At 40.0% G+C, this 26,097-nt stretch overlaps 2 protein-coding genes across 4 annotated transcripts in view; one reads left to right on the forward strand and one right to left on the reverse strand.

Moving 5' to 3' along the window:
• The first annotated feature begins 1,491 nt into the window (after nt 1–1,491).
• Nucleotides 1,492–16,141, forward strand: tmem184c (transmembrane protein 184C). Its single transcript, XM_061922887.1, has 10 exons — nt 1,492–1,636; nt 3,623–3,753; nt 3,838–3,874; nt 8,234–8,439; nt 8,704–8,778; nt 10,521–10,614; nt 10,690–10,802; nt 10,889–10,988; nt 14,756–14,927; nt 15,308–16,141. Exons 1-10 carry the CDS (start codon nt 1,520–1,522, stop codon nt 15,607–15,609), a joined length of 1,347 nt encoding a protein of 448 aa, XP_061778871.1. The 5' UTR covers nt 1,492–1,519; the 3' UTR covers nt 15,610–16,141.
• The window catches only part of prmt9 (protein arginine methyltransferase 9), a 41,858-nt gene continuing 17,256 nt past the window's right edge, over nt 1,496–26,097 (reverse strand). Inside the window, exons 9-14 of one of the 3 annotated variants that reach the window (XM_061922879.2) lie at nt 25,714–25,897; nt 22,438–23,113; nt 20,040–20,193; nt 19,826–19,948; nt 17,833–18,067; nt 1,496–1,621 (exon numbers count right to left, since the gene is read on the reverse strand). In XM_061922879.2, the coding sequence (XP_061778863.1) occupies nt 17,849–18,067; nt 19,826–19,948; nt 20,040–20,193; nt 22,438–23,113; nt 25,714–25,897 (1,356 nt within the window). In that variant the 3' untranslated portion in view covers nt 1,496–1,621; nt 17,833–17,848. Of the gene's footprint in view, nt 1,622–14,887; nt 15,022–17,455; nt 18,068–19,825; nt 19,949–20,039; nt 20,194–22,437; nt 23,114–25,713; nt 25,898–26,097 lie in introns of those variants that run through there. The other 2 variants (XM_061922880.1, XM_061922878.1) reach the window with 2 other exon arrangements.

Consider the following 26,097-nt stretch of genomic DNA (forward strand, 5'->3'; position numbering starts at 1 on the left):
CTCTTAGCGCCTTCAAAATAAGAGTTCAAGGCATATACTGTATAACAGCTTATAACAGGAACTTAACATCACAAAGAGGCAAGTCCATAAAAATAGATTACACACCGCCCCTCCTACAAAAAGAAACGTCCTCGTTTCAACACAATAACAGGATAAGTGCAAAAACAACACGGGCGGAGTTAAAACAAAAAACGTATTAACCTGTCCCCCCAAATATACACACAACAACAACAAAAACAACACAGGCGGAGTTAAAACAAAAAACGTATTAACCTGTCCCCCCAAATATACACAAACAACAACAAAAACATGCATGTTCCCCTCACACCACTGCACATTCCCAATCACACATGCCACCAATGTAACCGAGGGTCTTAGCGCCTTCAAAATAAGAGCTCAAGGCATATACTGTATAAGAGTTTGTAACAGGAACTTTACATCATAAAGAGGCAAGTCCATAAAAATAGGTTACATACCTCCCCTCCTACAAAAAGAAACGTCCTCGTTTCAACACATAAGTGCAAAAACAACACAGGCGGAGTTAAAACACAGGAGTTAAAACAAAAAAAACGTATTAACCTGTCCCCCCAAATATACAGGGCCTCACACTCTTCTCTGATTGGTCCATGGCATACACGCCACCAATCACATCAGCGATAGAAGGCGGGGCTCCAGTATGTAGCCGGAAGTAAACGGGAGTATTTTTTTTTTTTTACAAGTAAACCGTTTAACACTGTGCTTTGGATTTAGCGACTTCTGAAATTGACCATGTGTATATTTTGTTTACATGCCTGTGTATTTATTTTGTACTAAAACAATTGTTTTAGTCTTAAAAAAAAAAAAAAAAAAAAAAAAAAAGAGGGATTATCAAATGTAAATAACCCTAAAAACTAGTAAAATCTGAAAAACAGAATTAAAGAATGTAAAGAGAAAAAGCTGACATGTTGCTACTAAAAATGAATAGAAACAAACGTACCGCACAACCAAACTATCCTCTCAGGGGGGGAAAAAAACCTGTGTTTAGATTCTCTTCTCTGATTGGTCCGTGGCATAAACGCCACCAATCACAGCGATTGAAGGCGGGGCTCCAGTATGTAGCCGGAAGTACCCGAGCACAGGAAGTACTTTGGGAAAGTTTGAGCCTCGTTACGAAGCACATTCAGCAATAACTACTTTAAATTGACGATAAACGCGAGTATTTCATTTTTTATAAGCAAACCGTTTAACACCGTGCTTTGGATTTAGCGACTTCTGGAATGGGCCATGCGTATATTTTGTTGACATGGCGAAGCAGCTCGCAAGCTAGTAGCCACTAGCTAGCTTAATTGAAGTCACGTGATTTGATAGTGAGCGAACAGTTTGGTCTTTGTGTGTGTAATTTAATTTTAAACTCCAGGCGTTTCCTTACTTGTGAACAAGAGGACGAGGCGGTCGTTGTCCACGGTGGCTGTCAGCGCAAATGTGTCCAGCTTCTTTTGTGTCGACATCAAACTTGAGTTGAGTGGCCCCAAAAGTCTTCATGCCTTGCTCCTGTGGGGACTGGAGACGATGGATTCGTCCTCTGGTGGTCGTCTTGTACATCCTGTTGCTGCTCGTCGTCCTGCCTCTGTGCATCTGGGAACTGCAGAAGTCAGAGGTGAGGACATCACCTGGGCGCGGTGCATGATGGGGGTTTTATCTTCATGCAAAATGACATGTTAAATAATAATTTGTACCCCTCTGCCCCATATTTGTCCTTCAATAGTTGTTTGGGCCCCTGCTGATTTTTTAAGTTTGCCCCTAAGAAAGATAAATGCAGGATAAACACACACTATATTGCCAAAAGCATTTGGCCACCTGCCTTGACTCACATATGATCTTGAAGTGCCATCCCAATCCTAACCCATAGGGCTCAACATGATGTGGGTCCACCTTTTGCAGCTATTACAGCTTCAACTCTTCTGGGAAGGCTGTCCACAAGGTTGCGGAGTGTGTTTATGGGAATTTTCCACCATTCTTCGAAATGCGCATTGGTGAGGTCACAGACACTGATGTGGGTGGAGAAGGCCTGGCTCTCAGTCTCCGTTCTAATTCCAGAATCAGAAATACTTTATCAATCCCCGAGGGGAAGTTAAAATTTTCAGCACAATCCCATTTAAGATCAGACAAACATTACAGGGAGACAGAACAGAATCGCTGACGGGTCCGCCAACTTCCGGCGCCCCTTACAAAAAAGGTGAGATACAGGTAAACAATGGGGGGATCGGTCTAAGCCTGGGCCCCTGGAGAGGAGGTCCAGACTGAAGCCAAGGGGAAAAAAACAACTCATAGCCATAGCACACATCCCTCTCACACAAAGGACATTAAAGACATTAAAAGAGCAGAGCTGATGCAACCAGCCACTTCTACTCACAGCTGTGAATAAAAAGTAAAAGGAACATATACACAATTCATCCCAAAGGGGTTCTATCGGGTTCGGGTCAGGACTCTGTGCAGGCCAGTCAAGTTCATCCACACCAGAGTCTGACATCCATGTCTTTATGGACCTTGCTTTGTGCACTGGTGCACAGTCATGTTGGAAGAGGAAGGGGCGCCGCTCCGAACTGTTCCCACAAGGTTGGGAGCATGGAATTGTCCAAGATGTTTTGGTATCCTGGAGCAATCAAAGTTCCTTTCACTGGAACTAAGGGGCCAAGCTCAACTCCTGAAAAACAACCCCACACCATAATTCCTCCTCCACCAAATTTCACACTCGGCACAATGCAGAATGTAGCGTTTTCCTGGCAACCTCTAAACCCAGACTCATCCATCAGATTGCCAGATGGAAAAGCGTGATTCATCACTCCAGAGAATGTGTCTCCACTGCTCTGGAGTCCAGTGGCGACGTGCTTTACACCACTGCATCCCACGCTTTGCATTGGACTTGGTGATGTATGGCTTAGATGCAGCTGTTCGGCCATGGAAACCCATTCCATGAAGCTCTCTGCGTACTGTACGTGGGCTAATTGGAAGGTCACGTGAAGTTTGGAGCTGTGTAGCAACTGACGCCTCTCTGTCAGTTTACGTGGCTTACCACTTGGTGGCTGAGTTGCTGTTGTTCCCAAACTATTCCATGTTCTTATAATAAAGCCAACAGTTGACTTTGGAATATTTAGGAGCGAGGAAATTTCACGACTGGATTTGTTGCACAGGTGGCATCCTATTACAGTTCCACGCTGGAAATCACTGAGAGCGGCCCATTCTTTCACAAATGTTTGTAGAGACAGTCTCCATGCCTAAGTGCTTGATTTTATACACCAGGCCAAGTGATTCTCATCATTTGGATGGGTGGCCAAATACTTTTGGCAATATAGTGTACAACAAAGGTGCGTATCAAGAAGAAGCACGTCAATATCCTGGACAGACCAAGTGGCGAGTCAGTGTCCAGACTTTAATCCCAACAAAAATTTGTAGATGGAGCTAAGACTTTGATTTGCCAAGCGACAGCCTCAAAACGTTGAGGTCATTCTGTCCCTCTCCGTTTAAAAACAACAGCACAAAAATGTGGACTGTTCATGTAAATCAGCAGGGTCTCAAACCACCCTCCACTGTACATTGTCTTTTATTGAGAGGATTTGGTTGTTTCTTTTCCATGTCACAACAGGTGGGTACACACAACAAAGCCTGGTTCATCGCTGGCATATTTGTCTTCATGACCATCCCGATATCATTGTGGGGCATCCTCCAACATCTGGTTCACTACACCCAACCTGAGCTTCAGAAACCTATTATTAGGTGAACACCTCAACACGCGCTGAATACTATCTCCTGGAAATTATTTGGAATTAACATTGCTGTCATGCTGTAAATTGTCTCTAGAATTTTATGGATGGTGCCAATCTACAGTTTGGACAGTGTAAGTTTTTATTTTATTTACAAACAAAATGTGTTCATATGTGTATATACATATAGAGTACAGGCCAAACATTTGGACACATCTCATTCAATGTGTGTTCTTTATTTTCATGACTATTTACATTGTAGATTGTCACATCAAAACTATGAATGAACACATGTGGAGTTATGCAGTTACAAGAATTAACTAATCGTAAGAAGCGCTCAGGTTCCCCCCATGATGCTGTCCCTCCTACATTTTTTAAAGAAGTGTTTTCTTGCATAGCGCAGCCTGTTCTTAACATTTTAAATAACAGTCTGTCTTCTGGTGTGGTTCCTACCAGTTTTAAACACGCCGTCGTTCAACCGCTTTTAAAGGACAGTTCAGTTTTAGCCCATTTTAGACCCATTTCAAAGCTGCCTTTCCTCTCAAAGATCTTGGAGAAGATTGTTTTTACCCAGTTAAACACTTTTTTAGAGGACTGTGATATTTTAGAAGTCTTTCAGTCTGGGTTGAAACCCCTCCATAGTACCGAGTCAGCATTATTAAGGGTTTTTAATGACATCCTTCGAGCAACAGATTTAGGTGATCATGTGATTTTAGTTTTACTGGATCTTGTCAGAACTAGAACTATGGCTAGGTTTGTTCTCCCGTGGTGCAAATGATTTGGACCAGACATGGCGTGAAGGTGAATACATTTGAATTCTAACTCAAAAAAATACAAAAAGGTATAAACAAAAGGCGCTCACAGCGGAGGTAAAACAACTTGGCTATGAAAACAAATACTTGCACGTGGGCAAAAAAACTAAGGACATGAACAAAAGTCGCTAACTGTGGCATGAATAGAAACAACTTACTTGAACATGGCATGAAGTGCGCAGAGGTAAACAAAGTGTGAAGCAGAGAGTCAGGGGTATGATGTCGCCAGGGAGACTTCCTGGCAACAATGGGTTTAAATAATAGTGACATGATTAAAGACAGGTGCGCGAGTCGTGAGGGCAGGTGAAAACTAATGGGTTGCTATGGTGACAAACAAGAGTGCACAATGAGTCCAAACGTGGAACAGGTGAAACTAATGGGTAACCATGGAAACAAGACAAGGGAGTGAAAAGCCAGAAACTAAAGAGTCCAATAACTAAACAAAACAAAACATGATTACACAGACATGACAGATCTAACAGCAGCATTTGATGCGGTGGACCATAATATTTTAACTAGCTGTCTTCAGCATCAAGTGGGCATCTGTGGTACTGCTTTGAGTTGGCTGAAGTAGGAGTGTAACGGTACAGGAAAATTTCGGTTCGGTACGTACCTCGGTTTAGAGGTCACGGTTCGGTTCATTTTCGGTACAGTAAGAAAACAACAAAATATAAATTTTTGGGTTATTTATTTGCCAAATTTGCAAAATCTTCCACCAAAAATATTTTTCTTAGTGGAATATTTGATGTGAAGTAATGGGAACCTTGGATGGGTCAATAATTCATAATAACATTGATTTTGATTCAATATTATGTTTTTAGCAATGACAGTTTGAAAGAAAAAAAAAACGCTTTGTTTTATTTGTCAACATTGCAACTTTTTCTAAATTACATTTAACCTTTAAGCTTTTTTATTTCACTTTTGTTATGTTTTTGTTTATTTTAATAGTATTTTTAGAATGTGTCGTGGGCCTTTAAAACATTAGCTGTGGGCCGCAAATGGCCTCCAGGGCACACTTTTGACACCCCTGCTATAGATAATAAAAAATTAAATGTGATAAATCTATGGATAAAAAGCAGAGCCTGGCAACGCATGCGCGTTTATCATAACTCTCTCTCTCTCTCTGTCTCTGCCCCTCCCTCACCAATGCTGCTGCACGGACAATTTGTTTTGTTTTTAACCCCTTCTTAACCCTGAAAGTACATTGAAAATATACGCAACCCTAACTCAAAATGCCGGACATTTGAGGCATTTAAGAAACTCCGCCCTGACAGCTCCGCAAAAGAGGACATGTCCGGTGAAAAAAGGACGTATGGTCAGTCTATTGTAGCCCGTTAGCTTCTAGCATGCCGTGTGTTGTGCCTCGGTGTGCATTGTTTACACAACGTGCGGTATGCTACTTAATATGTCCGTGTGGAAACTCGTTCGGTACACCTCTGAACCGAACCGGAACCCCCGTACCGAAACGGTTCAATATAAATACACGTATCGTTACACCCCTAGGCTGAAGTCATATTTGACTAACAGGACCTTCTCTGTAAATGTTGCTGGTTCTGAATCCTCTGTTGCTCCCTTAACATGTGGGGTCCCACAGGGCTCAGTTTTAGGACCACTGCTCTTTTCTATGTATTTACTTCCCCTGGGCTCAATCCTAAGAAAGCATGCTATTTCTTTTCATTGTTATGCTGACATTTATTTTCCGTTAAAGAGAAATCATGCCTCTTCAATGCAGCCACTACTGGCTTGTCTTGATGATATCAAGGCCTGGATGGCCCTATATGTCTTAAATGTCAATGAAAAGAAGACAGAAGTAATAGTGTTTGGACCTAGTGGTACCTGTGAGCTCCCCCCTGTTGACTTTGGCCCCTTGGCTTTGCACGTTAAGCCCATGGTCACCGACCTGGGCTTTCGTATTGACAGTGATTTTAAATTGGACCGTCAGATTGGCACAGTGGTGAAAGCCAGCTTTTTTTGGCCAAGGTTAAAAACCTTCTTTCTAGGCAACAGTTTGAGACAGTAATCCATGCCTTTATCACATCTCGGCTGGATTACTGTAACTCTTTGTATTTTGGAATTAGTCAATCCTCCACGTCTGCAGCTGGACCAAAATGCAGCTGCTCGACTTTTAACTAACACAAGAAAAAGAGAGCACATTACTCCTGTTTTAGCCTCACTTCACTGGCTGCCTGTGTCGTTTACAGTCCATTTTAAAAGGATCTTACTCGTTTTTAAATCCTTACATGGTCTTGCCCCATCTTACCTCTCTGAGCTGCTCCATCTCTATGCCCCCACCCGGTCCCTCAGGTCAGCTGATCAGCTGATCCTGGAGGTACCTAAATCAAAGCGCAAGCTTCAAGGGGACAGGGCCTTCTCTGTTGCGGGTCCCAAACTCTGGAACCACACTGCAAAAAGTCAGTGTTCAAAAACAAGAAGAAAAAATACAAAAATGAGGGGTATTTTATTTGAACTAAGCAAAATTATCTGCCAATAGAACAAGAAAATTTGGCTTGTCGAGACTTTCCAAAACAAGTAAAATTAGCTAACCTCAATGAACCCAAAAATACCTTAAAGTAAGTATTTTCTCACTAATAACAAGTGCACTTTTCTTGGTAGGAAAAAAAAAGACCTTTTTGCTCAATATGTTGAAAAATATTCTTAAATGAAGTAAATGCTAGTGCCATTATCTTGACATAATGATATGCACTCGGCATTACATTTCTTGAAACCAGCAAACGTATACTAAAAACTAATTTATTGTTCTTAATGGAAAGGCAACCTCTTGTTACTCTCGGGGTCCCCTAGCCGCTCAGGCAAATCATATGGTGTAAAAATGCGTTTTTCCATCGATAACATGACATCATCACGCCAAGTGCGTGCTCTTTCAGTCAATTAGTGCGCATATATACAGCCCGGCCCCCGGCCAAAATTGTAATTTTGAAGAATTTGACACTACATTGATTGATTGATTGATTGAGGGTAATTTGTATTTGCTTTTTCAATGTGTATTTTACTTCTGTTTTAAATGTTATTTTTTAGTCTGTCCTTTGCCTCTATTTCTTTGTGGTGTACAGCCCTTTGTTCTTCAACTGTGGTTGTTTTTAAAGGGCTTTATAAATAAAGTTGGTATGGTATGGTAAAGTTGGTATGTACTTAACAAAAAAAAAAAAAGGTGAAATAACTGAAAACATGTTTTATAGTCTAGTTTCTTCAAAATAGCCACCATTTGCTCTGATTACTGCTTCGCACACTCTTGGCATTCTCTGGATGAGCTTCAAGCACACCTGTGAAGTGAAAACCATTTCAGGTGACTGCCTCTTGAAGCTCATGGAGAGAATGCCAAGAGTGTGCAAAGCAGTAATCCGAGCAAAGTGTGGCTATTTTGAAGAAACTAGAATATAAAACATGTTTTCAGTTATTTCACCTTGTTTTTGTTAAGTACATAACTCCACATGTGTTCATTCATAGTTTTTGATGTGACAATGTAAATAGTCATGAAAATAAAGAAAACACATTGAATAAGAAGGTGCGTCTAAACTTTTGGCCTGTACTGTACATACAGTATATACACACATATGCAGATTATATATATATATATATATATATATACACACACACACATATATTATATATACATATATTTAGTCATATATTTACACTTTTTTTTTTTTAAATAAAATGTAGTGGATTGCGCTGAAATATCCCAGCATTGCCATTTACGTGGACACGTGCAGAGAGTGCTACGAGGCCTACGTCATCTACAACTTCCTGACCTTCCTGCTCAACTACCTGGAGAATCAGTACCCCAGCCTGGTGATGATGCTGGAGGTCCAGGAGCAGCAGAAGCACCTTCCTCCTCTCTGCTGCTGCCCGCCCTGGCCCATGGGAGAGTGAGTGGATTTTGTTTAGATTTTTGCTCTTCTGTTGACTTCATGTCCCTTCATCTCTGTCGCGTTTTTTTGATTGAATCACAGAACATGAAACTGGGCGCTCCTTTAATATCAGCGATAAGTGGTCGGTTTTTAAGTCGGTCTTAAGAATGGACCGATTAGGTTACAACATTGCATATAGCTTGTGTTCAATGAATGAATAACTTTGTGTTGGATGTTGGCACCACTTTTGTCATTTATTTTCCATTTCCTTTCCTTCAAAAGGGTTCTACTTTTAAGATGCAAGCTGGGAGTGCTGCAATACACCGTGGTTAGACCTGTCACCACTGTCATCGCTCTGTAAGTCGTTCCTCCTAAGTGTGTTTGACCAGAGTGAGTGCCACCCTCATCTGTTGCATGGTATTCTTTTCAAGGGACAATACTATAGTTAGTAGTACAGCTCACATATATTTTTATTACATGAGCATTTTGACCCTTGCTTCTCTCAATGTATGCATTTTATTGCATTTAACCAGTTTCACTTTCAGTTTTGATCTTTTAAAAAAAATGACTGGCTGTGTTTGGTCGGCTTGTAGTTTATTTTACTGTCTGTGTACTAGTAATTCAGAGGGCGGACAGTCCACCTCTATAAACGTCTTTTCCTCCCACTGTCGTATTATAAAAAAAAATTAACCAGGAAAAAAAAGAGTTTTCAAAGGAGTCCTGGCCGAGAGGCAACAAAAGATAGAGTTACATAAAAATACACATGAAGAAAAACAGTTACAATTTAAAAACGTCATCTTAAGTGCTCTCAATCTGGACTTAAAATATGGTAAATTTGTAAAATGATAATTTTAGGGCTGTAGCTATTGATTATTTGAATAATCAGTCATCTATCGATTAGTTTGTTCCATTAATCGAGTAATCGGAGAGAGCCTCAGAGCATGTTTAGGGGAAATAAATATTTTTCTACATGCTGTAACCTTCATTATCTTCCATTTACCTTATTTTACTTTTTATTTACCTTGTATTCACCTCCTATTTATCTCCCTTTGGCTTCTAATGACCTTCTCTTACCTTCTATGCACCTGATTTGACCTTTTATTTATCTTCTATCAGCTTCTATGTACCTTCTATTTATCTCCTTTTGGCTTCCATTAACTTTTTTTTTTTTTTTAACCTTCTTTTACTTTTTATTCACCTTGTGTTTAACTTGTTTACCTTCGTTCACCTTTTATTTACCTTCTATTTAACTTGTTTACCTTCTATTTAACTTGTTTACCTGCTTTAACCTTTTATTCCTTCTTTTTCCTTGTATTTGCCCTATTTTACCTTCGATTTACTCTTTACCGTCTATTACCATCGGTTACGTTCTAATTACCTTCTTCCACCTTTTATGTACCTTCTATTTAACTTGTTTACCTTATTTCACCTTTAATTTACCTTATTTCACCTTCAATTAACCTTTTATCTTATTTTACCATCTATTTAACTTGTTTGACCTTTGTTTTTCTTCTATTTATCGACCTTTTAACATTTTACCGTTACCTTCTTTTACCTTGTTTTACCTTCTTTTATGAGGTCTGGATTGTATTCATTTACACTCAGTAAACGATGAATCAAAGCAACAGAGTATAAATCGAAGCTATTTTCTAAATGAAATAAATAGAGTAATCAAATAATCATTGCAGCCCTAAAAGTGACTTTAATTTCAGCTGCAATAACACTCCACCTCCCTCTTTTAATTACCATCGTACACTCCTTCCGAAGAAATATAAAAAGCACAAGCTATAAAAGCAGTGGTGTCCAATATGTGGCCCGTGGCTCCTTTGCTAATATCTAGCGACACATTGTAGTACAGTAATAAACTCTGAAGAAAAATGGTTCCTTTTCCAGTCATAAAAACCTTCATCCTGCCCCCCAACATCCTACATGCCGCCCCTGTTTATTTTAAAATCTTGTCCTCGTGGCCCCAATACTGTTACACCCCTAGTATTGTCTCTTAACAAGACGTAATAACATGATTTCCAGGTGATGTAGTCACTTTTTTGAGGTAGTGAATGACTGTTGTGTCACTCAAGTCCTTGTTTGTCTTTTCGTAGGATCTGTCAGCTGTGCGGCGTGTATGACGAAGGCAACTTTAGCTCTACTAACGCTTGGACGTACCTGGTTATTTTCAACAACATGTCGCAGCTGGTGAGTTAATGTAACAGTGTGTGTGTTATTGTGGTGGTGTAAGAAGTAATTAGCAGGTGTCTTCTGTCCCTTCAGTTTGCCATGTACTGCCTGGTGCTGTTCTACAGGGCTCTGCGAGAGGAGCTGAGGCCCATCCAACCAGTGGGCAAATTCCTGTGTGTCAAAATGGTGGTCTTTGTCTCCTTCTGGTAAATGTTGCTTTCTTTTCGCTTAAAAACATAATAGTACGATTAGGCTGAGAGTAAAATAAAAGAAACATCACTTTTTTCCACAGGCAAGCTGCGCTCATTGCTTTACTGGTCAAAGTGGGCGTCATCTCGGAGAAACGCACCTGGGACTGGCAGAGTGTAGAGGCGGTCGCTACGGGACTACAGGTAAGTGCCAGGATAACTACCCGAACAAGGACGGACTCGTCACATGTCGGTGAAGATCTGGATAAAAGTGCCATTAACGTACCGTATTTTTCGGAGTATAACTCGCACCAGCCGAAAATGCATAATAAAGAAGGAAAAAAACATATATAAGTCGCACTGGAGTATAAGTCGCATTTTTGGGGGAAATGTATTTGATAAAAGCCAACACCAAGAATAGACATTTGAAAGGCAATTTAAAATAAATAAAGAATAGTGAACAACAGGCTGAATAAGTGTACGTCATATGAAGCATAAATAACCAACTGAGAACGTGCCTGGTATGTTAACGTAACATATTATGGTAAGAGTCATTCAAATAACTATAACATATAGAACATGCTATACGTTTACCAAACAATCTGTCACTCCTAATCGCTAAATCCCATGAAAGCTTATACGTTTAGTTTCTTACGTGAATGAGCTAAATAATATTATTTGATATTTTACACTAATGTGTTAATAATTTCACACATAAGTCGCTCCTGAGTATAAGTCGCACCCCCGGCCAAACTATGAAAAAAACTGCGACTTATAGTCCAAAAAATACGGTAGTAAGGCAGATGAAGATCAACTTCTATTCAATTTAAAGTCCTGACGATTGTCACACACACACTAGGTGTGGTGAAATGTGTCCGCTGCATTTGACCCATCTCCATGTTCATCCCCTGGGAGGTGAGGGGAGCTGTGAGCAGCAGAGTGCGCCGCGCTCGGGAATAATTTTTGGTGATTTAACCCCCAATTCCTACCCTTGATGCTTAGTGCCAAGCAGGGAGGCAATGGGTCCCATTTTTTTGTAGTCTTTAATAATAATAATAGAGTTTATTTGTAAAAAGCACTTTACATTGAGCAAACAACCTCAAAGTGCTACAGTGTATAAAAAACTAAAAAAAGATAATAAAAATAAAAACTAGAGCTAGCACGTATATATCTTAAAAAAAGGCTTTTTTAAAAAGAAGGGTTTTTAAGCCTTTTCTAAAAGCATCCACAGTTTGTGGTATGACTCGGCCGGGGTTTGAACTCACAACTCTCATGGCGTACACTCTAACCACAAGGCCACTGAGCTGCACGAGACATCGACCGATTATTGGTGCTTTGATGTATATCGGTATGGGCCTTTTTTTTGTCTTTTACAAGCACAACAGATCTACAATATATACGGTACACATTTGATACAAATATTTAGTATTTACCGTATTTTCCGCACTATAAGGCGCACCGGATTATTAGCCGCACCTTCAATGAATGGCATATTTCATAACTTTGTCCACCAATAAGCCGCCCCGGACTATAAGCCGCGCCTACGCTGCGCTAAAGGGAATGTCAAAAAAACAGTCAGATAGGTCAGTCAAACTTTAATAATATATTAAAAACCAGCGTTCTAACAACTCTGTTCACTCCCAAAATGTACGCAAATGTGCAATCACAAACATAGTAAAATTCAAAATAGTGCAGAGCAATAGCAACATAATGTTGCTCGAACGTTAATGTCACAACACACAAAATAAACATAACGCTCACTTTCTGAAGTTATTCTTCATTCGTAAATCCTTCGTCTTCGGTGTCCGAAGTGAAAAGTTGGGCAAATTTACGATCCACTGGCAGATGTTGGCGTCGTCTGGCGCTGCCTCCTCGTCTTAGTGAAGGTGTGTTCGCCTTCTGTCTTCCATTGTTCCCACGCAGTTAGCAGTCTAGCTTCGAATGCCCTGTTGACACCAATATCTAGCGGCTGGAGGTCTTTTGTCAATCCACCCGGAATGACGGCGAGTATTGAATTAAGCGCGTAAGCGTGTCTCTCAATGTGCTGTTATGAGCTAGCAAATATAACAACTACACTACCCAGCATGCAACGATAGTTACGAGCATGCGCGGTAGCCCTGAGAAGCGTTGTATGCTGGCAGTTAGCACGCTGTGAGTAAACGTTGAGAACTCAGTTAACACGCCTCGTCTGCATTATTTATAATTAGACAGACAACACACTTAATAGGAGCCATTTTGGGGTCTTTACATAAACACACAAATGGAAATGAAACGTCACATATCCCAGCATGCACCGCGCGCTTCTTCTACGGGGAAAAAAGATGGCGGCTGTTTACCGTAGTTGCGAGACCTAAACTTTATGAAAATGAATCTTAATATTTATCCATATATAAAGCGCACCGGGTTATAAGGCGCACTGTCAGCTTTTGAGAAAATTTGTGGTTTTTAGGTGCGCCTTATAGTGCGGAAAATACGGTAAACAAATAATTGGTGAAGAAAATAGATTATAACCACTGCTCAAGGAGTTTGCCCTGCATGAGAATGGTTTGTTCTATTTATTTAATTCATATATGAATAAAAATTAGTCTCATAGTCAATAATTTTACCCAACTATGTTTAAACATCTGACATAGCTATCTATTTATTAATTCATAAATGAATAAAAATGAGTCTCATAGTCAATAATTTTGACCAAATATGTTTAAAAATCTGACATAGCATTTATTTGAGTTGTTGTGAGTGTTGTTCTCCAGTCAGTCAGTCACACACACACACACACACACACACACACACACACACACACACACACACACACACACACACACACACACACACACACACACACACACACACACACACACACATTATGTATGTAAACTGTGAAAATCTGCTGTACAGTATGTGTGCTTGGGTTATTTATAGAAACACTAATACAAAACCTCACAATAATGTCTGATTGAATGCTAAAAACGTTATGACAGACCGCCTTAAAAAACAAAATAGAATTTTACAGTTTTTTTACTGAATGAGACACCCACAATGTACATGAAAATAAAGAACATGGGATTTACAATGTTAACTATGAAGGATAAAACACTGAATATTGACAACATATGAACGTCACACCCCCTCTTGATCGACATATTTTACAATCGAGCGAAACGCAACAAAAATGCAACAAACACAGCGAAATATGAACAAGAAGGGTAAAAAAAATATCTGATATATCTGATATATCACTAAGCTTTAGAACTTTGTTGTAAAAATCTCCTTCCGCATCTGTCCCTGACACCCACATTTCAGGCTCTGGAAACACTCTGTGGAAACGCTCCCCACCTACACTGCTTGGTGCCTCGTCTGAGCTGCTGTGACTTAGATGACCATAGTAACTAATTAGATGACCATAGTAACTCATTAGATGACCATAGTAACTCATTAGATGACCATAGTAACTAATTAGATGACCATAGTAACTAGTATATCATGCAAAAGCACAGATTCCAACCATTAAAATACTTAGTATAGTTGAAGACTTACGGTCATTAGAAAACATCACTGCACATCATAATGGCAGCTACACTTTCCACCTTAAAGATCTAAAAAAAATGTTTTGGGAATGTCCAGCGGGCCTTAATTTGTCCAGGTCTGTCTTAAACACACGTAATGAAGGTGTTTGTGAAATGTTTTGGAGCTAAATTAACCACAACATTAGTGCCACATAAAACATGTCACGACTGGTCCCACCTTTCCTAAAAGATAATATTTAAAAACAACTAAAAGCCTGTCCAGCTGTTGACTGATGTATAATATTCATGTTTAAATCACTTTTACTGAATATAAATAGCTCCAAATATCAGTTATCCTTGACTGCGAATAATCGGTATCTGAAAAAAAAACATCCAGGTCGATGTGTAGTCTGCACCTTGTGGAAAAAAAATTGTACAACATGGTTGTTCTCCTCACCCTTTCAGGACTTTGTCATATGCGTGGAGATGTTCCTGGCGGCCATCGCCCACCACTTCAGCTTCACCTACAAGCCTTACATCCAGGAGGCCGAGGAGGGCTCGTGCTTCGACTCCTTCATGGCCATGTGGGACATCTCGGACGTGCGGGCCGACATCTCGGAGCAAGTTCGCAATGTTGGTGCGTGACTCTTCATCTTGTGTTTCTTACCTATTGAACTTGTCAGGCTGATGTGCTTGGATATGGAAACTATTTCCCCCTTAATAAATCGACCCTAATGAGGATTATAGAAAATGGGAGGATATAAGTAAACCATTGCTCAACATGAAATGCTAACCACTAAATTGCCTTATCAGATTGGTAACTGCAATTTTGAACTTCTGTGACTTTTACGCATCTGCGGCTCATTTGTCATGGTTCAAAAGACTTGATTCGTCCGTGAATGTCACAACTTTACATTTCATTCCACCACCTTAGTTACAGCTATGAGAGAGCAGGAAAAAAGTCGCTTTTGACCGCCAAAAACGTGGAAATAATTACTTTTTTGGCTTCATTTACAGGCAGGACAGTCATGGGTCGCCCCAGGAACTCTTATTTTGGCGAGGCGCAGAGCGACGGAGAGCGCTCGGGCCTCCTCTCCTCGTCGGCCTCTCAAGACGCCATCGCGGAGGCGGCGTCCGATCCGGTGACACCCAAGGGGCACTACCAGGGCATGGGGAGCACCCAGACGCCGCACTCTGTGTCGGCCCCCGCCGGGCTCAGCCACGCCCACTGGGACCAAGGACACGAGGCTGAAGAACATGTTGCCCATAGCGACGGAAGCAAAGAGCCAGAAGACGCAGACTTGATCGCCATCACTTAGCGTATGACGTCATGACTTGATGACACGCGTGGGCGGGACCCAGTGACGGAACTTGTTTGTTTCCAGGGCTCTTGCCAACAGCTGGAAGAATGTTCTTGAAGGCACTACTACACGACTTGACTCGTATCAGCTGCAGCAAATATTAACACAATGCAAGAAAATATGGGTGATGACTATTTTGGAATAATCTTAAGAATATCAATAGAATCTATTAAAATAGCAGAAATGTACATTCACATCATGGAGATGAATGTTTTGTCAATTCTGGGCCTTTAACACTTTATTTGAACGGTACTTTTTATATTGTCCATTCATTATTAGGGGTGTGAATCTTTAGGCATCGAACAATTCCTGCAGTGACCATTTGATTCAGAATCCATTCAACACGATTCTTGATTCAAACCGATTCTTACAATGTATTATTTGGTATTAATAATTAAAATGAATTTTTTTTAAAACAGGTTAGAAAAGTTATGTTTGGTTGCATGGAGATGACATACAAACTTATTTTTAAAAATTGATTATTGTTACAAAAAACACACATAATAAATAAATAAATATATATATATATATATATATACATATACTGTATATATATATATACTGTATATATATATATATATATATATATATATATCTGGGAAGGCTGTCCACAAGGTTGCAGAGTGTGTTTATAGGAATTTTCGACCATTATTCCATAAGCGCATTGGTGATGTTGGTCGAGAAGGCCTGGCTCTCAGTCTCCGTTCTAATTCATCCCAAAGGTGTTCTACCGGGTTCGGGTCAGGACTCTGTGCAGGCCAGTCAAGTTCATCCACACCAGACTCTGTCATCCATGTCTTTATGGACCTTGCTTTGTGCACTGGTGCACAGTCATGTTGGAAGAGGAAGGGGCGCCGCTCTGAACTGTTCCCACAAGGTTGGGAGCATGGAATTGTCCAAGATGTTTTGGTATCCTGGAGCATTCAAAGTTCCTTTCACTGGAACTAAAGGGGCCAAGCCCAACTCCTGCAGAACAACCCCACACTATAATTCCTCCTCCACCAAATTTCACACTCAGCACAATGCAGTCCGGAATGTACCGTTCTCCTGGCAACCTCCAAACCCAGACTGGTCCATCAGATTGCCAGATGGAAAAGCGTGATTCATCAGTCCAGAGAAGGCATCACCACTGCTCTATAGAGTCCAGTGGAGACGTGCTTTACACCACTGCATCCCACGCGTTGCATTGGACTTGGTGATGTATGGCTTAGATGCAGCTGCTCGGCCATCGAAACCCATTCCATGAAGCTCTCTGCGTACTGTACGTGGGCTAATTGGAAAGTCACATGAAGTTTGGAGCTCTGTAGCAACTGACTGTGCAGAAAGTCTTTGCACTATGCGCTTCAGCATCCGCTGACCCCTCTCTGTCAGTTTACGTGGCCTACCAATTCGTGGCTGAGTTGCTGTTGTTCCCAAACTCTTCACTTTTCTCATAATAAAGCCGACAGTTGACTTTGGAATATTTAGGAGCGAGGAAATTTCACGACTGGATTTGTTGCACAGGTGGCATCCTATGACAGTTGCACGCTGGAAATAACTGACAGCGGCCCATTCTTTCACAAATGTTTGTAGAAACAGTCTCCATGCCTAAGTGCTTGATTTTATACACCAGGCCACCTGATTCTCATCATTTGGATGGGTGGCCAAATACTTTTGGCAATATAGTGTATATATATATATATATATATACATACACATACACATACATGTATATATAATTTACACATATATATAAATACATATATATATATTTTATATATATATATATATATATATATATATATATATATTTCATTTTGGAAAATTATGACTTGATTTAGAATCAGGATGATTAGGAATCGCGATTTTGATGTGAATGGATTATTGGATAGTGTACATGTGAGGCCATGATAAGTGTGTGTAAACACCTGACCTGGACTGTAATCAGTGGACAGTGTAAAAGTACGCTCTCAACACTAAAGTTTGTGTAAATTCTGTGACATACTTTCTTAGTTCATTGTCTAGCGGTGAGACGTCTTTGTCTTCATCAGCCTGAGATGTTCAGCCATTTAATGTTACTGACCTGCAGGGATGTTACTGATTCTTCTATTTGTGTGCTTTATTTTCTACAATAAAACTGACAAGATGACTTGAGAACAAACGCGTAAATTGTCCGTTTAGTTGCAAAGTTATGTAGCACACCTGCACTGTGACGTGGTCACTCCACTGTCGCCGTGATGGAGATGGTGCTGTTGTGGAGCTTCACCGCCAGGCGCACTCGCTCTCCCGCCCCGACGTCCAGCGGCTGCTGCAGCACCACGGCCGCCTGCTTCCAGTGAGAGTGTGGACTGAGGGTGCTGACGCTGATGTCCTCGTCCAAGAAGATGTGGTACCAGAAGGGGATGGCCGTGATTCTGCCCGATGAAGTAGCCTGGACCTGGAGAGGAGGAAGTACTTAGTACAATACCTCCTTTTCTACTGTTTACTGTGAAAATATCTTGTCTACCTTATTTAATACTTCCTGTGGATCAATACAATACTGCATTTCTTTGCCTGTGTGGATTACTTTGGTTTGTCATTTGTTTTCTACTTACTGTGTGGCTTACTTTTGTACATCATCTTGATTTATTTTGCCTGTGTGTGAGATTTTGGTTTGTTATTTGTTTTCTACTTCCTGTGTGGATTACTTTGGTTTGTTATTTGTTTTGTACTTCCTGTGTGGATTACTTTTTTTGTTATTTGTTTTCTACTTCCTGTGTGGATTACTTTGGTTTGTCATTTGTTTTCTACTTCCTGTGTTGATTACTTTGGTTTGTTAATTGTTTTATACTTCCTGTGTGGATTACTTTGGTTTCTTATTTGTTTTCTACTTCCTGTGTGGATTACTTTGGTTTCTTATTTGTTTTCTACTTCCTGTGTGGATTACTTTGGTTTCTTATTTGTTTTCTACTTCCTGTGTGGATTACTTTTTTTGTTATTTGTTTTCTACTTCCTGTGTGGCTTACTTTGGTTTGTCATTTGTTTTCTACTTCCTGTGTGGATTAATTTGGTTTGTCGTTTGTTTTCTACTTCCTGTGTGTATTACTTTGGTTTGTCAATTGTTTTCTACTTCCTGTGTGTATTACTTTGGTTTGTAATTTGTTTTCTACTTCCTGTGTGGATTACTTTTGTATATCATCTTGATTTATTTTGCCTGTGTGTGTGTGTGATTTTGGTTTGTTATTTGTATTCTACTTCCTGTGTGGATTACTTTGGTTTGTTAATTGTTTTCTACTTTCTGTGTGGCTTACTTTGGTTTGTCATTTGTTTTGTACTTCCTGTGTGGATTACTTTTTTTGTTATTTGTTTTCTACTTCCTGCGTGGCTTACTTTGGTTTGTTATTTGTTTTCTACTTCCTGTGTGGCTTACTTTGGTTTGTCATTTGTTATTACTTTTTGTGTGGATTACTTTGGATTGTCATTTGTTTTCTACTTCCTGTGTGGATTACTTTGATTTGTTATCTGTTTTCTACTTCCTGTGTGGCTTACTTTGGTTTGTCATTTGTTTTCTACTTCCTGTGTGGATTACTTTTTTTGGTATTTGTTTTCTACTTCCTGCGTGGCTTACTTTGGTTTGTTATTTGTTTTCTGCTTCCTGTGTGGCTTACTTTGGTTTGTCATTTGTTATTACTTTTTGTGTGGATTACTTTGGATTGTCATTTGTTTTCTACTTCCTGTGTGGATTACTTTGATTTGTTATCTGTTTTCTACTTCCTGTGTGGCTTACTTTGGTTTGTCATTTGTTATTACTTTTTGTGTGGATTACTTTGGATTGTCATTTGTTTTCTACTTCCTGTGTGGATTACTTTGATTTGTTATCTGTTTTCTACTTCCTGTGTGGCTTACTTTGGTTTGTCATTTGTTTTCTACTTCCTGTGTGGCATACTTTGGTTTGTCATTTGTTTTCTACTTCCTGTGTGGATTACTTTTGTAGATCATCTTGATTTATTTTGCCTGTGTGTGTGTGATTTTGGTTTGTTATTTGTTTTCTACTTCCTGTGTGGATTCCTATGTTGAGTATCGCGTTTTCTGCTGCCTTGGTGGCTTACTTTTACTTAAAAAAACAAACTAAAAAAACACCATTTTCTACTGCCTGTGCGGATTACTTTTGCAGAAGACCTCCTTACTTGATGCAAGAAGCACTACTACGACCCACCTGGACCTCTCTGTCGGTGTAGTTAGCTTTACCGTCCATCAGGTCCAGCACAAAGAGCTCCACTGACTCACTCAGGTGTCGACACGCCAAGGTGGAGAAGTCCAGAAACACATGGACTGGAACCTGCAGCAGAAACAAAGTAGTAATTAGCAGTATTGTACAGTACATAGTAGAAACAAAGTAGTACAGTAATAGTATTCCATGGAGGACTTACAGTAAACTGGTTGATGAAAGGAGCGATGTTGAATCCCAGCGTGGGTTCCTGGCCCTGCACAGCACTCTCCAGCAGCAACATGTCAGACTCCACCAGCATGCCGTGCACCACCAGCTTCTGTGGGAAAATGCGTCCTCCGCGCTCCAGCAGACATCTTCAAACACAAACCTCAACATTTCAACCTCGGAAAGTACACCATTTGACAACATTTAGGGAAAAAGGTCTTGAAATTGGCCTCTGAAGTCACAAAAGACTCATCATCATAACATCATAAGGAATTATTATTTTTCTTTTTGAGGCCACGTTTAATCCAAAAGAGGGATCAACGCCAACAAAGGAGGTTATGTAGATGTTCATGTTTAGTGTCCAGGTAAACACATTTATACACCTGCAAATATGAACCTTAATGAGATGCATTCTGCTCATCTTTAACACCACCCTCAAGTTAATAAGAGAATTGAGTGTAGGGGTGACACGCTCCTGTTTACTGGGGGCCACATTGCAATCATGGCTGCCCCCAGAGGGCCGAACTAAATGAGGTGGCGAGCCACCTTACATGAGGTGGCGGGCCAACTTAAATGATGTGGCGGGCCAAATTAAATGACGTGGTGGGCCACACTAACTAAAGTGGCAGACCACCTTGAATGATGTGGCAAGCCACTTGAAATAAATTGGCAGACCACGTTAGATAAAGTCGCAAACCACATTAAATAAAGTGGCGGACCACTTTAAATAAAGTGGCAGACCACATTAAATGACGTGGCGGGCCACTTTAGATAAAGTGGCAGACCATGTCAAATAAAGTGGAAAACCACATTAAATAAAGTGTCAGACCAAGGTAAATGATGTGGCGGTTCACTTTAAATAAGGTGGCGGGCCAAATTAAATAAACAGGTAGACCAGATTATATTATGTGGCGGGTCAATTTAAATAAAGTGGCAGAACATATTAAATGATGTGGCAGGCTACTTTAAATAAAGTAGCAGACCACGTTAAATAAAGTGGCAGACCACTTTAAATGATGTGGCAAGCCACATTAAATAAAGTGGCAGACCATGTGAGATAAAGTGGCAGACCACTTTAAATGATGTGGCAAGCCACATTAAATAAAGTGGCAGACCACATTAAATAAAGTGGCAGACCACGTTAAATGACGTTGCAGGCCACTTTAAATAAAGTGGCAGACCACGTTAAATAAAGTGGCAGACCACATTAAATAAAGTGGCAGACCACGGTAAATGATGTGGCAGTCCACTTTAAATAATGTGGCAGGCCACATTAAATAACGTGGCACACCACATTGTATTATGTGGCGGGCCATTTTAAATAAAGTCACAGAACACATTAAATGATGTGGCGGGCTACTTTGAATAAAGTAGCAGACCACGTTATATACATTGGCAGACCACTTTAAATGATGTGGCAAGCCACATTAAATAAAGTGGTAGACTACGTTAGATAAAGTGGCAAACCAAGTTAAATGAAGTCGCAGACCACTTTAAATGATGTGGCAGACCACTTTAAATAAAGTGGCAGACCACGGTAAATGATGTGGCGGTCCACTTTAAATTAAGTGGCGGGCCACTTTAAATAAAGTGGCGGGCCACATAAATATAGTGGCGTGTCACGTTAAATAAAGTGGCAGCCCACTTTAAATAACGTGGCGGGCTCATGGAGAGAATGCCAAGAGTGTGCAAAGCAGTAATCAGAGCAAAGGGCGGCTATTTTGAAGTACATAACTCCACATGTGTTCATTCATAGTTTTGATGTGACAATCTACAATGTAAATAGTCATGAAAATAAAGAAAACACATTGAAGGAGAAGGTGTGTACTGTACATTGTATCCGCGGATGTAGTTCTGTTGAAAAGACTTGTAAATAATGTAAATAATTCAATGTATATACTCTGATGATTAACTTGTGTGATGACTGTATTATGCTGATAGTATATATTTGTACCATGAATTGATTTACGTGGACCCCGACTTAAACAAGTTGAAAAACGTATTGGGGTGTTACCATTTAGTGGTCAATTGTACGGAATATGTACTGTACTGTGCAATCTACTAATAAAAGTTTCAATCAATCAATCAATCAGAAAAGAAAAAGGCCAATACCGATATATGTCAAAATGCCAAATATCTGCGCCGATAATCGGTCAATTTCTAATGCGTGGGCCATTTTGATATTTTTTCACGATCAAAACGAGACAAGTCATCTCTACGTTATTAGCGTCAACATTTCAACTTCTTACAATATTACACCTCTATGCTCTTTTATTCCACTTTTTGTGTTATTTTTTTAAGTAGTAGTATTTTACAATGCAGGCACACTTTGGCCCTCCTCGGAGAAGATAGTTTTGACATCCAAACCCGAAGTCCCATCATGCATTGCTCACCTGGCCAAAGACGCCTTCTCCATCAGTTTTTGCCTGACGAGTCCGCAGGTCTCCACACAGTCCAGCATGATGGCGCTCCACAGTTTCTCCCTGGAGGGCCTCTGCAGCACGCCCTGCTCGTCCTCCGTGTGGTTGAGCCAGAACTCCAAACGCTGCTCGGGGACGTTGTTGGCCCGAGCCAGCCGCTTCAGGACTTCCTGTTGCCGGCTCTTCTCCACGGAGCTGAAGGCTTTCACCTCCCCTTGGCCGGCAGCCATGAGGGACAGCAGAGAGAAGCCCTCCGACACGTCCAGAACGTAGAGAAGGTCCGTAGGATCCGGCTCCACCCTTAATCCCGGTTCCTGGCTTTGGGATTCCGCCTTCAGTCGGGCCATGAGCTTGGACAAAGCGCTGCCGAAGCTCCGGTGGTAGTCGCGATTGTTCAGGAGCGCCATTTCGGAACATTCCAGCATGCACAGGTCTTTGGGCGGATTTTGGTCGGTTTGCAACGACGCTAGCGCGCTGCACAGCTCCACTTCTGGGTTGGGAATCAGGCTCGTGGAGTTTTGAGAGTCCGGATACTTGCCTAGACGGGTCTCCTGCCCGTCTCGGAGTACGGCAACGCTGCAGAGTCTCAGGTAGGCGTCCTTGCAGGAGACTTCCACAACCAGCTCGTCTCCAGGTTTCAGGAGGAAACCTGCAGGAAAACAACAACAACAACATCAGGACTGTTGAAAAAATCCAAATGTCGTTAGACCGCTTCCGTTCCTTGGAACTAGAGATGTCCGATAATGGCTTTTTTGCCGATATCCGATATTGTCCAACTCTTAATTACCGATTCCGATATCAACCGATACCGATATACACAGTCATGGAATTAACACATTATTATGCCGTATATATATATATATATATATATATATATATATAATAAACAAATAATAATATATGCCTTTTGTATATGCAATTTGACCCAATTCCTGGGGATAGGTTGATTGGCAACACTAAATTGGCCCTAGTGTGTGAATGTGAGTGTGAATGTTGTCTGTCTATCTGTGTTGGCCCTGCGATGAGGTGGCGACTTGTCCAGGGTGTACCCCGCCTTCCGCCCGATTGTAGCTGAGATAGGCTCCAGCGCCCCCCGTGACCCCGAAGGGAATAAGCGGTAGAAAATGGATGGATGGATGGATGGGGAGCATTTACAAAATTACAGTTACATAATAATGATAATAATAATAATAATAATAATAGCCTATTATGGTATTACATAATATCTATTATTTAAAATACATAATTTTGTCTTTTAAAGTTACAGATAAATACTTTAAAAAATATTGATACAAAAAAAAATAAAGGAAAGCAATGAGAATTTTAAATCACAACAATAAAAAATAAAAAAATAAAATAAAAATGATTGCCTCAGACTGTATTTAATAATATGAAATATGGTTAATAGTATCATAATAATTAATAAAAATTTGAATGCAATAGTACTTGCTTTTCATACCTGCCGGCAAAGAGCACAAATAATTTATAAAGAAAACAAGGTCACATAAATAAATGAATAATAGATATTATTATTATTATTATAATTGTTGACTGAGCCATAATGATGACATCATTGCAAAAAGCTTTAGAATTGTAAGTGAAATGGAGAGGGAGAGATGTTGGAGCGGAAGGAGAGCAATGAGATGCAAAGGGCTGTGGCACAGAAACAGGGAGGAGTGTAAGAGGATTTATTAGGAGGGAATTCCTGCAGGAATAACATCTGTTCACGTCACGCCTTGTCAGCCTCCTTGCATATTCATCACGCCTTATAAGAATTTCATGATCTCTAAAGAGTGTCACAGGCGATCAGGGCTCACAAATAACAGCGGCCGGAAAAACGGATGTCGGTGATGGACGTGGATGTCAGCGGATCCCCCCCTGACGACGGCGGCGGCTGCTGCCGTCTGGGTAGAGGATGACGCGCCGCCACACAGGCTGCACGTCTGAAACCATTAGCTTTGGTGACAAAACATACGTACGGCGTGCTTCTTCTCCGCGAGGAACCAGTGACCTCTACTGATCACAGGTGGAAATGCTTGAATAATCCTGAATGCTCATGTATTTACTACTGTACTAATACATGCATTACCCACTAAGTCAATTAGGACTTGACTGAAGCAATATGATCAATGTATTCATGAAAAACCTAAATAGAAAAGTACATTTAAAAAATGTATTTGCTCTTATAATGCTGTGATAATGGCATTCATATACTCAACTGCAGACAGTATGAGGCACTCGGGTTGTACGGTATAGTAGTAAAGTACCGCGATACTTATGAATAATATTCGGTACTACACTGCCTCTAAAAAGTACAGGTTTTTTAATTTGTGGTATCATCCAAAACTAATGTAAAGTATCAAACAAGAGAAGAATAAGTGATTATTACATTTTAACAGAAGTGTAGATAGAATATGTTGAAACAGAAAATAAGCAGATATTAAGAGTAAATGAACAAGTAGATTAATAATATTTTTTTACAGCTTGTCCTTCATAATGTAGACAAAATAATAGGTAGATAAATGACACAATATGTTACTGCATACGTCAGCAGACTAATTAGGAGCCGTTGTTTGCTTCCTTACTAATAAAAGAAAAGTTGTCTAGTATTTTCACTATTTTATTTAAGGACTAAATTGCAATAATAAACATATGTTTCATGTACCCTAAGATTTTGTGTTAAATTAAAGACAATAATGCAATTTTTTTGTGGTCCCCTTTATTTAGAAAAGTATCGAAATACATTTTGGTACGGGTACCAAAATATTGGTATCGGGACAACCCTATGAGGCAGTAATTGAGATTGGGAGAAAATAAATAAATAAATAAAAATAAAATATACATATATATATATATATATATACACCGGTATATATATATATATATATATATATATATATATATATATATATATATATTTAATAACTATATTAATATAAAAATCATATATATTTTTGACAAACAACTTTATTGTAATGATTTTACAAAATAATACAATATATTGTCCATTAACATTGACCCCTTTTTTTTTTTTTAAATAATCAATAACTACAGTGGAAGTCATTTAAGAAAAAATAAATAAATAAAAATGTATGTATATGTTTGTATATTGATTTTAATGAGACATTTTTTTGCACGGGGCCAAACGATACCTCCTAAACTTACCTTATACTAAAAGGTTAATTGGGATACTTTATTTTATGGCGCTGCATAAAAAAATAAAAAAATAAATAAAAATAGTTATATTACCCTTTGCGCAGTGTTCGGGGTAGATGGCTTGCTCCCAGCAGGTGTCCTCCTGGGGTCCCGTGGACAAGCTGCTGTCCTCGTCCAGGTGCAGCTGGAACCACACGGCCAGGGCGTCCAGCTCGCCCTGCTGCACCACGGGCAAGTGGACCCGCTGCACCTGCCTGGAGGTCAGCCCCTCCAGCTCCTACAAGTCGTAAAAGGAAAGCTCCGATTTCATGCACAAAACTCCACTGTATTAAAAGAATGTAAAACTATTGTTTGCAACTGTTTACCAAACTTTTAATGAAGCAAAAAAGCATATGAATATTATTCATCACTATATTTTTTATTATTTCATAATGTTTTTAGTTCCCCTGGAACGACTTGTGTGCATGAGGGGGGATG

This window comes from Nerophis lumbriciformis, linkage group LG27 (genome assembly GCF_033978685.3).
Source record: "Nerophis lumbriciformis linkage group LG27, RoL_Nlum_v2.1, whole genome shotgun sequence".
NCBI lineage: Eukaryota > Metazoa > Chordata > Actinopteri > Syngnathiformes > Syngnathidae > Nerophis > Nerophis lumbriciformis.